Raw genomic sequence first — 16149 nt, forward strand, 5'->3', positions numbered from 1 at the left:
TTTTAGTAGAGACAGGGTTTCACCATGTTAGCCAGGATGGTCTCGATCTCCCAACCTCGTGATCTGCCTGCCTCAGCCTTGGCCTCCCAAAGTGCTGGGATTACAGGCGTGAGCCACCGCGCCCAGCAAGAATGGGTTTTAAACCTAAAAATCACATTATAAATTACCATGAAAATTTAGTAGTAAGCAGTGGCCTTAAATTGCAAGGAGTATTAATTGGTTTGGACAATCTACCATTCTCCTGTCCTGGCAAGCACTCCCTCCACCAAACTTGTCACACCCAATTATCAGCTCAAATGTCATGTTCCTGACTCGCCAATTTAAATACTGCTCTCTTCCCCTTTATTCTCTGCCTTTCTTTACAGTTCTTGATACAATTTGTAGTAGTTGCATGATATATGTGTGTATTTGTGTGTTTTAGAAATCCATTTCACTTCCCACAAGGCAGGCTCCATGGAGACAGGGCTCATATGCCTTTGATCCACTATTATGTGAAAACACAGATTACGCTGCCAATAGATGTATAGAGTCTGATTAAACCAGTATTCTCTGGATCATTAACATTTGGTGCAAAGTCAGTAAGATGTTATTTTGCAAGGAAAATAAGAGCAGAGATATTATATTGTGTAAAATTAAGGCTTAAAGATATTATTGATTTTATGATGAGTTCTATGTAAAAATCTGTCCTGTCTTCCTTGACAGCTTTTAGTTTAATTTCATCCAAGATTGCTGGGGATTGATGTCTATAGATACGCAGTATTGTGTTATTTGCTTACTTTTCATTTTCAATGATAATTAAGGTACACTTATCAAGCTATTTCTTTGCTAAAATATGTTTACGTGATTATGGTGAAACACCTTCATTCAGGGTCTGCTTTTTTGTGCCTTTGCTGGCTTTTTGTGAGGCTGAGTCACAGGTGATGTCAGTATAAAGTTTTGGGTTTGCATGTTACATTTCACACATACCCAGGTGCAGTTATGAGGATCTGGACCCTCATAGGAGGATCTGCAGATGTAACTTCTCATTTCTTTATATGAGAAGTTGTGCAGTTATGAGGAGCTACAATGCTGTCATTGTAGCTTAACAGTATCCATGTTTTCTCCAAGTGTGAGCCTCTGAAAATCCTGCTGTCTCTTATAATTTTTAAAAAAACGTCTAGGAGTTGGATCCTATATACCTATAGAGTATTTTTTTAGAAGGTGATATTTCCATGATGTGATTATTATGCATTGCATGCCTGTATCAAAACATCTCATGTACCCCATAAATATAATACACCTACTATGTACCCACAAAGATTAAAAATAAAAAAATAATAAAAACAAAAGTGATAAATATTAGGACCACTAGGCACACTAGTCATAATGTAAATAAAGCCAGTCATATGGAGTAACTTCATTTGTTTCCAGAATAATTGAAATAGGTATAAGGAGGAACATTGTGTCTTAAAACCATGGCAAAGTCACCCCAATACCTGTTCCTCCCTTTCTCAAATGATCTCAAAACTGAAAGTGTTATGCCTTGTTCCATGGTTGGATAACAAGTTATAGTCAAGGAAAAGCATTTCCTGGATCTCTCAGAAGGTGCAAGCCTGCACAAGAAGGTAGACACACAGATGTATGAGCTCTAGGTTGAAAATACAATAGAATGTTGAGTGTGTCTGTGTAGTGAGTGAGTGAACAAGTCAGAAGGTGAGTGATGTGACTCCCTTCAACCATTTGGTGATCTTCTTAGTTCATTTTACCTGCATTCCTTACAGAAAGAGCGAACTTAGAAACAATTGGGTGTCGGTGTCTGGTCCATGCATTTTTTAATATAATGCAGTTATTTTACTTTGTGATTCATTAATGAGGGAAACTTGTGTTTTTGTTCCTTAGGCATCGTGAATCAAATCACTCACTGTAGTGAATATTCGAACAAGATAAATTTCACAACACAAGGCTTATTATTACATTTAATATGAATATATATGAATAACGGATTGATTATTGTTTCTTAGAAATGTGTAGATGGTCCCTGACTTCTAGTGGTTCAGTTTAAGACTGTTTAACCTTACCATGGCATGGAAGTGCTACACATTTAGTAGAAACCATACTTCAAGTACCCGTATAACGATTCTGCTTTTCACTTTCCTTATAATATCCAATAAATTATATGAGATGTTCAACATGCATAAAGCAGGCTTGTTATTAGATGATTTTGCCTCGCTGTAGGCTAAGGTCATTGTTCTGGGCATGTTTAAGGTAAGCCAGGTTAAGCTGTGATGTTTGGTAGGTTAGGTGTATTTGGTGCATTTTTAAGTTATAATATTTTTAACTTATGGTGGATTTATTGAGATGCAACCCCATCATAAGTTGAGGAAGGGGTTTCCGTACGTTTACTTGGAAGAGCATATGCAAGGTTTAATAACAAGAAAGGAATTCATCAGTTTCATTTTCAAGTACTCTAGTGGTACTATGCTGGAAACCTCAGAGTTTGCAGAAACAGTATGATGGACTCTCTGTGTGCAAAGATCATATAACCTACTTTTGCCATTTAGCTAATACAGTGTTAATGAATATGGCTGAGTCAGAAGTGTCATTCCAGTGGAAAGCTGTTGAAGAGTCCACCATCTTTGTTGAGTGAATATCCTTTAGGCACTAGAAACTTAGGAGAGACAGGACCAGTGACTAAAATATGGTAAAAGTATAGCAGAAGGGTGAAGAGGGCAAAAAGAATAAGACTATGGCTGGGGCAGTGACTCATGCCTGTAATCCGCGCACTTTGGGAGGCTGAGGCGGACAAATCATGAGGTTGGGAGATCGAGACCATCCTGGCTAACGTGGTGAAACCCTATCTCTGCTAAAAATACAAAAAATTAGCTGGGCATGGTGGCGGGTATCTGTGGCCCCAGGTACTTGGGAGGCTGAGGCAGGAGAATGACGTGAACCCGGGAGGCGGAGCTTGCAGTGAGCCAAGATTGCACCACTGCACTCCAGCCTGGGTTACAGAGCGAGACTCCATCTCAAAAATAAATAAATAAATAAATAAATAAATAAAATAAGACTTTGTATTTACGGGAGGACCAGGCAGGGTGAATCATTGCTTTTGTGCCAGCTACTGTATAAAGTGCTGAAGGAAATCTAAATTTCTTTCATTTGTAATTTTGTTCTTGATTTCAAGACACAAAATAATAAAAAAGTCCGTTTTTCTTGTTTTAAAGAGGTCTTGCCAGTTACTTAAAATCAATTTGTACGGTATTGAGAATATCAGAAAGTTGTTATTATCAAATGGAACCAGAACAGAAAATATTTCCTGTAAACCATCTCAAAATATTTACCAAATGCTGTATTCCCATCAAGATTTTCTCTAGCTCTCTCTCATAGGTAGGTTCCGGACACGTGTCCCTGAAGGAGACCATCACCCTATGCATGTCTAAAATACACCATGAGAGCCATCCCAAATTGCTTTTTAATAAAGCCTTCTGCAAGGCAGAGCCTTTAGATGTACGCATAAGAGTGTATTATCAGAATGTTGTTAGAAAACAAAACATTGTAATAATTATAACATCAGAAAAATATTATGAGAGAACAAAACAGCTTACTTTGACCTGTGAAATCAGTTCACCCTTTCCTGGCTAAAGTAAGTTAAAGGAGGTGTGACATGTGAGTAGCTAGGATTTTTTTTTTTTTTGTAGTGAACTTGTGTTTATATTCTAATTAGTTATGACATGAATGCTTATATTTCTCTATACATGGAGAAAAATATAGTTCTACCAAATAAGTTGATAATCCCTTTTTGGTTGTTTTAAGAGTCCCTTAAAAGGAGAAAAATAATTTAGAGTGAGTATTGGAGATGGTTTTCCTGGTGAATAAATTGTGGAGTTAAAGCAGAGAAAGTTTTAAATTGACATTAAATTGACCCAGGACATTTCAGAAAATGTAGTTCCTAAGACTAAATTTTTGAGCAAATGAAGTATAGGAAATGATGAGAAAAACTGTGGTACACATCATGCTCTTTATCTGGAATAATTCCCTTTGGAAAATTTATATTTAAATTCTGGGGCCTAGAGTCTATTTTCTAAATGTGGTAGACATTAAGACATTTGTGGTCTAGGTTTCTAACTGATCATGGATTATAGAAATGCAGAAATGAAAACTGACATTTAAAAATCTTGGTATTTTAGTGCTTAATTCTCATTAATAGGATTTGAGTTCATGCCGTTGCATTTGTGATCAATGTAGAAGTAGAGCTTTTTTTATTAAAAAAAAAAAAACAAAAAAACACTTTATGCCATTAAGCTTTATAGAGGGAGATGGATACCAGGAATGTAAACTTTGCAACCATTCATTTTTAAGGTAGCTTTTATCTATGTGAAAATCAAATGTGTTACTTTTAAATGTAAAGATACGTGTACTGTTTATCTTTTCTTTTATGACAGATTAAATACAAAGAAAAATTTGATAATGAAATGAAGGATAAGAAACATCATTACAGTCCTCTTGAAAGTGCTTCTTTTAGGCAGAGTCAGCTTGCTGCTACATTGGCAAGCAATGTAAGTTGTAATTCGTAGAAAATTATTTTCAATATCTTTTGATTCTTTTTTTTTTAGAATAGACTGTGTTGTAATTACTGATACTTAATCAAAATAATATAGCTTCCAAGTAATTTGTAGTTGAACTGAAGCATATTTTTCTAAAGCTTTTTCTGAGAAAAATATATTATTGTAATTAATTTTTAATGGTTACTGATTACTAATTAGTTAATAAGTAGGAATAGTATTGCAAATGAAGTTATTATATCTGTTCAAGAGTAGAAATAGATTTTGCAGAGAAGTGGTCTGTATTACCACAAATTAGTGGTTAGGACAGTAGTTACCTCATGTAATTATGGCTATGAAATTGAGTTTATTGTAAAGTACTGCCTGGTACATGGTAATTTATCATATAAAGAAATTTTTAGAAATTTTACTTTAATGACTTACAATTTATTTTTTATCCCTTATGTAAATGCTGTGAAATACTTCCTTATATGAATTGTTCTCATTCCATGTTTTTAAAAATAATGAAAATTAATTTTACAAGAAATGATGTTTTAAATTCTTGTTAAAATTAGAGTATAGAAATAGCAATATCAAAAAATTGATTGCTATAGGTGAAAATATTTAGATTTCCTTTTCAAGTATAAAAATTATGCATTATTGATCTGTTGCTTTGTTAGAAATAGAGATGAAATATACTTAAAGGAACCTAGAACATAGTGCTGAAAGCTAAAGGTTTCGAGTCAGATTGGTTGGATTTAAATCCTATTTCATCACCTATTACTATGTGTTTGTCTTTCTGTGCCTCAGTTTTCTTATCTATAAAATGGGACTACTTAAAATACCTACTTAATAAAGAGGTTATTGTGGAGATTCAATACTTAATACATATAAAGGGTTTTAGAAAAGTGGCACATAGTAAGTCTGTGATATCTTTGCTATCAATATTTTGTTATTAATAGTATTATATTTTCAAAAAGTTGCTTTAAAAAAGTCTGTGGTGATAGGATGGAAGACATCAAAATCTTAAAATCTCCACAAAGCATAATTGAAATGCTGTAGTAATTTCTAAAGAATAAAGTGGCTATTCTCTTTATTTTTTGAAAGCAGAGTTACTGTGAAAATTACTTTATTCTGTTAACATGAATATGTTAACAACAAAAGGAATTATCCAAGTATTTTCAAGCACATATAGAAATAACTTTTTAAAATTCATTCCGTAGTAAATCAGCACCATCTAGTGGCTCCTTGTAAATTCGCCTGTCAATTTACCACTAAATAGTACTACTTTATGATGTATGAAAAATGCAATAATGCAAAAGCATAATATTTTCTTCTCCTAGATGGTATTTTGTTCCATGTTATTTTCATAGGTGAAGTACAAGAAAGACATTCAAAATATGCATGATCCAGTTTCAGATCTCCCAAATTTGTTGTTTTTAGACCATGTTTTGAAAGCCAGCAAAATGCTCAGCGGCGTAAGTGGTTCATCTAATGGCAACCGTAGTTGCCTTGTGGCTCCAAGAAGCCAATATGTCTGCAGCGTTCGTGTGCTCACCTGCTTCCTTAGAAGGCCTGTGCCTCACTCCTCCCTCAATAACTAACTCATTGAAAAATACTCCTTTGCTTGCAGAAATCCCACCAGAGCTGTCACTTTGCAAAGGAGGTTCTTGGTGCTCTCCAGTATCTCCTGCATACAGCTATACTTCAAAGTGTCTGCACAATGGCCTTTCTATCATTCTTCTTTCCCTTACTTCATCTGTGTTAGATTAAAGCCACTTGGAAGTTCAGGTTCTCAAGTCAGGGCTATTTTATTTTATGCAGGCCAGACCAGAGTGTCTTGTATTTAGTATGCCTTCAGTAGCATGAAAAATTGTCTTAGTCTAAACTGTATTTTCTCTGAAAATAATTCCTAACAGCATTTATACTGCATTGACACATTGCTTTTAGTCTTGTCATGGTTTCAGTGTTCTCGGTCAAGGCAACCAGGAGAAAAGGGTGAGTTCTTCATGTCCTGATGAAAATATCTGGGTGCACTGCCCATGTAGTCAGCTCCGTGGAACTCTCACTACCCTGGATGCTGTTCCAACCCATAGTACATCAGGACCCTGACTTCGCTAACTCTCGTAACTGACAACCCTAAGTCACACGTGGGTCCATTTTGTACAGTCTAATGTAAATTGTTTCTATCATCTCTTCAACAGAGAAAACGCAACAAAGTCATATGTTACTTATTTCATATATCATTTATAAGGTTTAGATCTTCATTTAGGTGGTGTTTTTGCCTAGAGGACAGATTTCTTTTTCCCCATAGACAAATTGTGATTGAATGACTACTTCATGGGAGAGAAAGTTTAAGACTTAAAAAATGTGTTCCTTTTGAAGTGCCTACTTACAAAGTTGTATACATTGTATAAAGTTGACATTTGCTCAACTTTATTGTATATTAGAATGGCCTCCTTTATCTAGAATTTGTGAAGAAACAAAGAATAGCCTATATAAACATTTTCATGTAAAAAATTGGAATTTTGTTGATTTATAAATTAAAAGATTGAATAAGATTGCTCAGTAAGAGATATTCTGCCAAAACTATCCATTTGTCGTAGTAGCTGTTGTTTTAAAGACCCCTAGATGTCTTTAGCAATATCAGAATTACTTTTATTTTAACCTAAACTCTATAGAGTGATATGAGTGCCTTAATTAGTGTGTAAAATCATTCTAATTAAAATTTTGGGAACATTTTCCCCTGGAAAATGGACCTCTCGTAGTGTTCAGTTTCTTTTATAACTTTACATAAATTAAGAAATGTGTATTTTGTGTAACTCTGTGTATCTCCCACTAGGAGGCAACAGAGACTGTTATATAATGAAAGACACACATTCGAAGTTCTTTTGCAGATCTTAATTCAAATAAGTTTTCCTTGGTATTTTTTTGTTTTTGTTTTCTTAAATAGGAGTTTCGGAAATTCTTTGTAACTAAAATGGATAATTGTGTTGGGAACAATATTTACTGAATTTTTCAGTATATATTAATTATTTTAGACATTAATATATATCTGTTGTGGATTTTAACTCAGTAATGGACTATGTTGTAGTTTGTTACATTCATGATTATTTTATAAACACGTATTACAAGATAATTTCTAATCAGATTATAATGTCTGTATTATTATCTTTCTTTCCAGATTTTAACTGGTTAAAAAAAAAAAACAGTTTTTTTTTTAAGATGGAGTCTCACTCTGTCTCAGGCTGGAGCGTAATGGCGTGATCTTGGCTCACTGCAATCTCCACCTCCCAGGTTCAAGCGATTCTCCTGCCTCAGCCTCCTGAGTATCTGGGACTACAGATGCACACCACCACGTCCCACTAATTTTGTATTTTTAGTAGAGATGGGGTTTGATCATGTTGGCCAAGGATGGTCTCGATCTCTTGACCTGGGAGCCAAGGGTGGGAGCCACCATGCCTATCCCAAAAAAAGGCTTTTAAAAAAAAATATTAGAGGAGCCAAAATTTATAACTTGTTTCCTTCAATCAAGATGTATTCTGTGGGCTGGGTGCAGTAGCTCCTGTTTGTAATCCCAGCATTTTGGGAGGCCAAGGCAGGAGGATGGCTTGAGGCCAGGAGTTTGAGACCAGTGTGGGCAACATAGTGGGACCCTAGCTCCACAAAAAAATAAAGAAATTAGCTCGGCATGGTGACATGCACCTATAGCTCCAGCTACTCAGGAGGCTAAGATGAGAAGATTGCTTTAGCCCAGAGGTCAAGGCTGCAGTGAGCCATGATCCCTCCACTGCACTGCACTCCAGCCTGGGTGACAGAGCAAGACCCTATCCAAAAAAAAAAAAGTACTATATGAACATTTTCACGACCTTCCTGGGGGTGCTTTCCTCCCTGATTTTATTCTGGTTAGGTTTGGGGGAACATATATTGCAGCTCCCTAATTGACTGGAAGCACTTGAGGCCAGGCTCGCTCTGGGGATTATTGCTTTGTCTCACATGAAAGGGCAGCTCTCTTGTGGCAGGACAGTTGGGCATCTGTTCCATTCCTAGCACTGGGCTTTCTTCCTCTTTCACTCTGAAATCCCTGGAGCATCCCCTAAGATCGAAATGCAAATTTCCTTATGGCCAGCTCTTTCCTGCTCCCTTTCAAATACTGTTTCTGTATCCCTCCACTCTATTGTCATTTTTACTGGCACCCCATTGCCTAATAAGCAACTATTTTTAGCTTCTTAAGTCTCTGTAGCCTTGAGTCTTTAAGAGCTACCATTTACTTCTAAAGGTCTTTTCCAAATAAGGCAAAATAACTAAGTGTCCAATCTCCAATGATAGAAATCATGAAATAATCATTTTTAAAATTTTCTAATTTATAATTGTTATTGATACATAATGGTCGTATATATTTATGGGGTAAATGTAATGTTTTGATACAGGCATACAGTGTGTATTGATCAAATCAGGATAACTGAGGTATCCATCAGTTCAAGCATTTGTCATTTCTTTCTGTTAGGAACATTTCAATTCCACTTAGTTATTTTAAAATGTACAATAAATCATTGTTAACTATGGTCACCCTATTGTGGTATTGAATACTAGATCTTCAACTCATTCTCTCTAACTGTATTTTTGCACCCCTTAACCTTCTCCACTTGAGGAGATGGTCTCTACTCTTCCCAGCTGCTGGTAACCATCATTCTACTCTGTCTTCATAAGTTCAGCCTCCCAAGTAGCTGGGGCTATAGGTGCATGCCATCATGCCCAGCTAATTTCTTTATTTTTTGTAGAGCTGGAGTCTCACTATTTTAGCTCCCACATATGAGTGAGGGAACATGTGAAATTTGTTGTTCTGTGCCTGGCTTATTTCACTTAACATAATGACCTCCAGTTCCATCCATGTTGTTGCAAATGGCAGGATCTCATTCATTTTTGTGGCTGAATAGTATTCCATTGTGTATATGTACCACATTTTCTTTATTCATTCATCTATTGATGGACACTTAGATTGCTATTGAAACAATTTTTGTCATATTGCTGCCTGTTACATTTAGCATCTTTCAGTGGCCAGACTTGGCATCCCTGTTCAATTCAGTCTCTTCCAAATTCAACTTTTTTTCTGTACGTCTAAATAGTAGCCTTCATCCAATTTTTTCAGCTTAAAAACTCAACTGACTGTTCCCAGATTTCTCAATTTCTCTTCCGGGCGCCTTTTACCCTTTTCTTTTAGGAAAAATAGTTGAATTATTTCTCTTACATTTTCCTTGTGACCCTCAATCTTCTTCATGGTAGAGTCTTTTTGTATAGGACATTTTTATTCCTTGCCTCTGGGTTTCTTTTCCTTTATTCTTTTTGTTTTTCTTTCCTTCTCTCCTTTTGAACAGTGTTAAACATATTCCTGTCATAAGATAAGAGCAAGACAAATGGTCTTTATTTTGCTCCACTTTACCTATTTCCACGAGTCCCAGCGCTAGCTTTTCGTTGCCACTCCCTGGTGTTGTGAATATCCTTTACATTATGTTTGCGGCTAATTGTCCTCTGCCTCTCTTATGTGTTTCATATGCTGACCTAGAGTGGGTCTGTCTTGCATTGTCTGTGTATCTCAGTGTCAGAAACCTCCTACCTGCCAGCTAACTGCAGACGGGGACTTGGCAACAGCTTTGCAGCTCTCGGTGGCTTGTATTGTGCAGTTTGCATTTCTAAGTATTGATGGCTCTAATCAGTCTCTTTGATTCTAAATTTATTTTCACATTCTGTATTTTAGCGAGAATATAAAAAGATCTTTGAGGAAAACAAAGGAATGTATCATTTTGATGCGGATGCTGTGGAACATCTGCACCATAAAGGCAATGCCATCCTCCAAAGTCAGGTACGCACTTGCTGGGCACCTACCCTCCCTGCCAGGAAGCCGTAACCATCCTGAGGCCTGCCACTCACTGCCATGCATCTTAACTGAGAATGTACAGTTGCAGAAAAGAATAAATCCTGAGAATGTTAACATTACTTTTGAAAATCTCAAACACTATTTGCTATGTATGTATTGGGGTCAGGGGAGCTTGAACCATATTTCAATCTAAAGGCATTTTGTAAAATAACTGTTACTTCACATAATTAAAAAGTTATAAGATAGGAATTAATTAAACTATGGTCAAACCACATGATGATTTAAATTTTTCTAGTGTCTTGATTTGTCATTTTGAGCAGTAACATTAATTTTCCAGGTGCAAGGTTTATTATAATTTCTTATTTCAATTATAAGTGTTATTAAAAAGGGAATACAGTCTTACTAATGTATTCTTGATTAATATTTTTTTCCAATATGAAATTCTAGGTACTCCCTGAATAAACTTAAAAAAAGTCGTCTCTCTAGCATACTTTAAAGTCGCTATTTTTTTAAAATTCTGAACTTAAATAGTTGCAAAAGATGTCAGTTCCAGCATCTGTTAAGATAAAATTTTATATCAGTCTTTTAAATCTATTCTGTGGAATGTAAAGTCCATAAAAATTTCATACTCACCTTCATTGGTTTTAAAAATAAACAAAACAGTTCCCCTTTAAGTTTGGAAATACACATCATTTCTAAAAATTTCGTATTTAATTTCATTTATTTCACAAAATTTTTGTTTGAGATGGAGTCTCGCACTGTCACCCTGGCTGGAGTGCAATGGTGCAATCTTGGTTCACTGCAACCTCTGCCTCCCTAGTTTAAGCGATTCTCCTGCCTCAGCCTCCTGAGTAGCAGAGATTACAGGTGCCCGCCACCATCCCCAGCAATTTTTTTTTTTTTGGACTTTTAATAATGACGGGGTTTCACTACGTTGGCCAGGCTGGTCTTGAACTCCTGACCTCGTGATCTGCCCGCCTTGGCCTCCCAAAGTGCTGGGATTACAGGTGTGAGCCACCGCACCTGGCCATTTCACAAAATTTTATCCTAGTGATGTATGCTATTATACTTCCCAATACTTTTATTGATCACTCTATCATACTCTTTGCAACAAAATTGTGTCTACAAATAGGTATATAAAAATGTGTCATATTTCCTGTTTCATAAGGTTCTAAGTTTGAAAAATTTCTCTTGGGTTGAATTATCATTAACATTATTATTTTAATAACAAATAATTTTTTAGATAATTATTAAATTTTATTGAGAGTGCATTTCTGAATGAAATGAAGTATAAAAACTTCTATGAGTTTAATTTTAAAGAGTATATTGTTTAAAAAGCCAACCATTCTGATGGGCTTACATATTATTTTTTGTTATTAGAAGATAAAAAATATCACTCATTTTATAAACCAAAGTAAGATGAGGATTGACTGTAATTGAATTAGATAATTCATAATTTGATATTAAATATTGCATAGTGAAATTGATATAAATCATATAAGGTCTGTGTGAGTGTTTTACTCAGTGTCTATGAAAATATTCAGCAGTCCTGGAGGACATCATCTTCCCTTTGACAGAAAAATAGAGGATCATACCCATGTTTTCTTTCTTGTTCTTGATTTCCCAATAGACATCAATGCAATTTCAGGGATCTCTCTACTACCTATGTGTGTATGCCATTTGCTTATACATATATAACCCCATATATATGATACATATCTATATATTCCAGCCATTTGACAAAATACTTTATACAGGTCCTAGAACTACATTAGTTGTTCTAAATTATTTTTATCCTTTAGGAAATTTTCTATTACCTGTTTACTTTCCTTGTATGTCATTAACCAAAGGGAACCCAGTGATCAACCTAAATGGCCAAAATAATACGATTTTAGAAGACAAGATGACTAGTTTTGAACATATATTTTGTCTTACTTTGCTCTGTTTGTATAAGGGCTCTCGATTCATATATGCTTTTCTTTTTCCAATGAAGGTTAAATACAAAGAAGAATATGAGAAAAATAAGGGAAAGCCAATGCTTGAATTTGTTGAAACACCATCGTATCAAGCTTCAAAGGAGGCTCAAAAGATGCAAAGTGAAGTAAGTCAATTGGTTTGTTATTAATTGCTTAATGTAAATTTGATGTTTTGTCATTTGAAAGGATGCAGAATGTTCAGTGGGTCTAGAAGAAAGAGTGCTGCTCTGGGCAGATTCAAGGACCTGCTTTCTAGACCCAGCCACCCCCTGCCTGGGATCTTGTCTAGGACATTGAGTTTATCTCGTCCTTAGCTTTTCTCATTGGTGAATATGGATCTTAAGCTAGATGAGCTTTTAAAGTTCCCCTCAGTTCTAATTTTCTATGATTATATAACTGACACTTTCAGATGTTAATTTTACGTTTTGCCTTTCAGATGTTAATGTAGAACTATGACGAGTTCATAAAAACTAAAAACGAATAGCTGGTTGCTTTATTCACCTGCCCCCCCCCTTTTTTCCCCAATGAAAATAGAACTAACATTTTAAAAATACTTACTACATGCTAGGTAATATGCTAAGAGTCTTATATATGTCAGCTCATTTAATCCTCCAAGTAATGATGCTAGGAAGGTGTTCTCTGTAGATTAAGAATGTGTCTACTGAAATTGTCTTAGATGAAATTATATATCCAGTAAATGTTAATGTTTTAGGACCTGGTCAAAATCATGAATGATTCTCTTTTCTCTTTAGTTTATGTTTTAGTCCATTTTGTGTTGCTATAACAGAATACCAAAGACTGGGCAATTTATAAAGAACAGAGATTAATTTCTTTCAGTTCTGGAGGCTGGGAAGTTCAAAATCCAAGAGTTCACATCTGTCAAGGGTCTTCTTGCTGCATCATCCCATGGCAGAAGGTGGAAAGACAGAGAGTGCTTGCACACTCCTTAGAGGAGGGGATGGGAAACTCATCCTTTTATCAGGATCCCAACCCCATGATAACAAAACCATTCCCATGATATTGGCATCAATCCATTCATGAGGCAGAGCCCTTATGGTCTAATCAGCTCTTAGAGTTCCCAACTCCCAATACTGTTGCATTGGGGATTAAGTTTTCAACACACGAACTTTGTGGGGACACGTTCAAAGCGTAGCAACATATTTGATTGATTTTTTTTTCAATAAACAATTAAGAGTTTTTTCGGCTTACCTACTTTATTCCCAACCTAAGATTATGGTAAGTAACATCTCGATATTCCCCACACTTTTTTTTTCTCTGTTCCTCTGAGACTTATTTGTGTGTGTATGTTTGTGTATTTTCCCTCCTACCTTTTCAGGATCAGACACACAAGGTTTTGTCTGCAACCTATATCAAAGTTTTGTGGGTGCAGCTGGGTTCTTAATGCAAAGGGACAGAAATAGTGGATGCTGGTCTCAGTCCAATACAACCTTCATGCTAGGCATGCTCAATGAATAAGATCCTTATTGTTGCCCAGTAACAACATCAAAACAGGCAGAAATGATAACTTGTGGACAAAAAACTCTCAGGAATTTTGTAAGCATTACCCATGCTATTTGTTGAAATGTTATAATTCATCTTCTTGGGGAAAAGGCACTCAGATATTACCATGGTTTATTGAATAGACAAAGTTGTTTAATTTCTTCTTCAAGCAAAAAGGAAAAAGAATTACTTGTATTTTTCATGTCTTATTCAGTGGTCTCCAGTCTTTTTGGCAACAGGGACTGGTTTCATGGAAGACAATTTTTCCATGGATTGGCAAGTGGTGGTGGTGGTGGAGGGGATGGTTTTAGGATGAAACTGTTCTATCTCAGATCATCAGGCTTTAGTTAGATTCTCATAAGGAGTGCACAACCTAGATCCCTCGCATGCACAGTTCATAATAGGGTTTGCACTCCTATGAGAATCTAATGCCACCGCTGATCTGACAGGAGGCAGAGCTCAGGCAGGAATGCTCCCTCACCCTCGCTCACCTCCTGCTGTGCAACCGGGTTGCTAACTGGCCATAGGTTGCTATTGGTCCATGGTCTAAGGACTGGGGACTCCTGTCTTATATCTTCTTAAGCCAATGAAGAAGAATCTGATAAAGAAATATCAAGTAACCATTTTGATTAAATTGGTTATTTGTTTTAAGTCGATTGATACTAGTGAGTTTGGACAAAGTTCAGAAACCCTGTAAAAATTTACATTTAATGGAATAAATTTCCCTAGAATACCTTTTCTTCCTTCAGATAATAGTGTGTAAACATGTATAAACTATATAAAGTATTTTATATATTCTTTTCATTGCTTTACTATCTTCCACTGCAGCAGTACTTTTTGCGTGGAGTAGAGCCACCCAATGAATGTCCCCATTTTGTAGAGATAATGTGGCCATTGTCACTGACCCACAGCCCAGAGAAACATTTCTACTTTCAGGAGCTGTCATAATGCTTTTGCTTAGTGGGTCTTCTGAAAGGTTAACCCATTTCCCATTTAGAAAAAAAATGTGCAGTTTGCTGCCAGCACTGATTTAATTTTACATAAACAGGCTCTTTGAGGCTGAAGCAAATCGGACCTGATTTGCAATGTGAAAATAAAACATAAAAACTGTTCTTGGAGTTATTTCTAAACAGAACTTGTCTCTAATTCTAATGGAACAGACAGGTTTATAATGTTACATTAGGACTAGGGACAAGAGTATTCTTGAGGCAAAAGGGCAATGGGTTAAGGCAATATGAAGTTGTTAACAAATTTTCACTGAAAGGCACAGGGATCAAAAATCACTTTCCTTTTCTGAGGACATTTCTGGCAGCATCAGTATTTCAGGCTGGGCCTCCTCTTCCAGTTCCCTCCCCTGCCCCTTTCCCTTTACCCCCTCCCCTCTTCTTTCATCCTCAGCCCTAGAAACATTCATGCTGAGCACCCTTTTATCATTCTGGTTGCGCAGTTTCTGTTTTTTTATTTCCTGCCGTGGATAACTTTCCTTTCACTGATAAATCCAGAAACTTATAATTCATGATTAATATATTTGAATACTATGTTTCTGTAGTAGAAATGACAATAGTTTATGATTTGGTATTTTAGGGTAGTCTCTCTTTTCTTCACCCAACTTCTTCTCTCAGTCTTGCCAAGTGAGACATGTTTTCCCTGACATATATTCCCTTTAATTATAGTTATTGACTATTGGATTTTTTTAGGCTCAACCATCATTTCTTGAGGAGAATGAAATCTTTCAATAGAAAGTATCTTTGGACCCAATTCATATGCTAAAGGTTAGAAAAATAGCTAAAAATCTTAGACAAAGTTTGATGTGAAAAATGTTTTTAAATATAGGACCGATGAAGTAGGTGCAAAGAGAATCATCTGTCTTAGAGATGTTTTTTATTCCTAAGAGGTAGGTTTGACTACCTCGAGTTTCTCGAGGAACTTCCTACAGGTAAACTTAAGTATTTATGATCCCGGGAAAAGCCACTGGTATCTTTGCTATGGCCTATAATTAAGTTTGTCATGCTTTCTTCCAATGCCAGATATAGGTTTAATGTGTGTGTTTTCTGGAGGAAACCTTTAAATCTGGCTTTGAAAAGTTCGTTGTCTTATTTCACAAATACAGCTTTCTTCAAAAAGCATGCCCAAAAAGTTTTGTTTTTTTTTTTCCTAGCTATATATTTTGGCTACTTCTAGTCATAATTAACCTCCCTTAATGACTTACTTCAGTAAAATAACTTTTTTTTCAGAAGCACTTTTTGAAGTGAAATAGCTGATGTAAATGAGTGCATGA

At 35.8% G+C, this 16149-nt stretch overlaps 1 protein-coding gene across 9 annotated transcripts in view; it reads left to right on the forward strand.

Moving 5' to 3' along the window:
- NEBL (nebulette) overlaps positions 1-16149 on the forward strand; it is a 390871-nt gene that overhangs the window by 309966 nt on the left and 64756 nt on the right. For 7 of the 9 annotated variants that reach the window (XM_031652467.1, XM_017944508.3, XM_017944510.3 and 4 more), the window contains 4 exons: positions 4422-4535; positions 5894-5998; positions 10276-10380; positions 12389-12496. The exons of 1 other annotated variant lie outside the window; for it this stretch is intronic. In XM_031652467.1, coding sequence (XP_031508327.1) covers positions 4422-4535; positions 5894-5998; positions 10276-10380; positions 12389-12496 — 432 coding nt within the window. The remainder of the gene's footprint in view (positions 1-4421; positions 4536-5893; positions 5999-10275; positions 10381-12388; positions 12497-16149) is intronic. One more of the 9 variants, XM_017944511.3, reaches the window with a different exon arrangement.

This window comes from Papio anubis, chromosome 11 (genome assembly GCF_008728515.1).
Source record: "Papio anubis isolate 15944 chromosome 11, Panubis1.0, whole genome shotgun sequence".
Taxonomy (NCBI): Eukaryota; Metazoa; Chordata; class Mammalia; order Primates; family Cercopithecidae; genus Papio; species Papio anubis.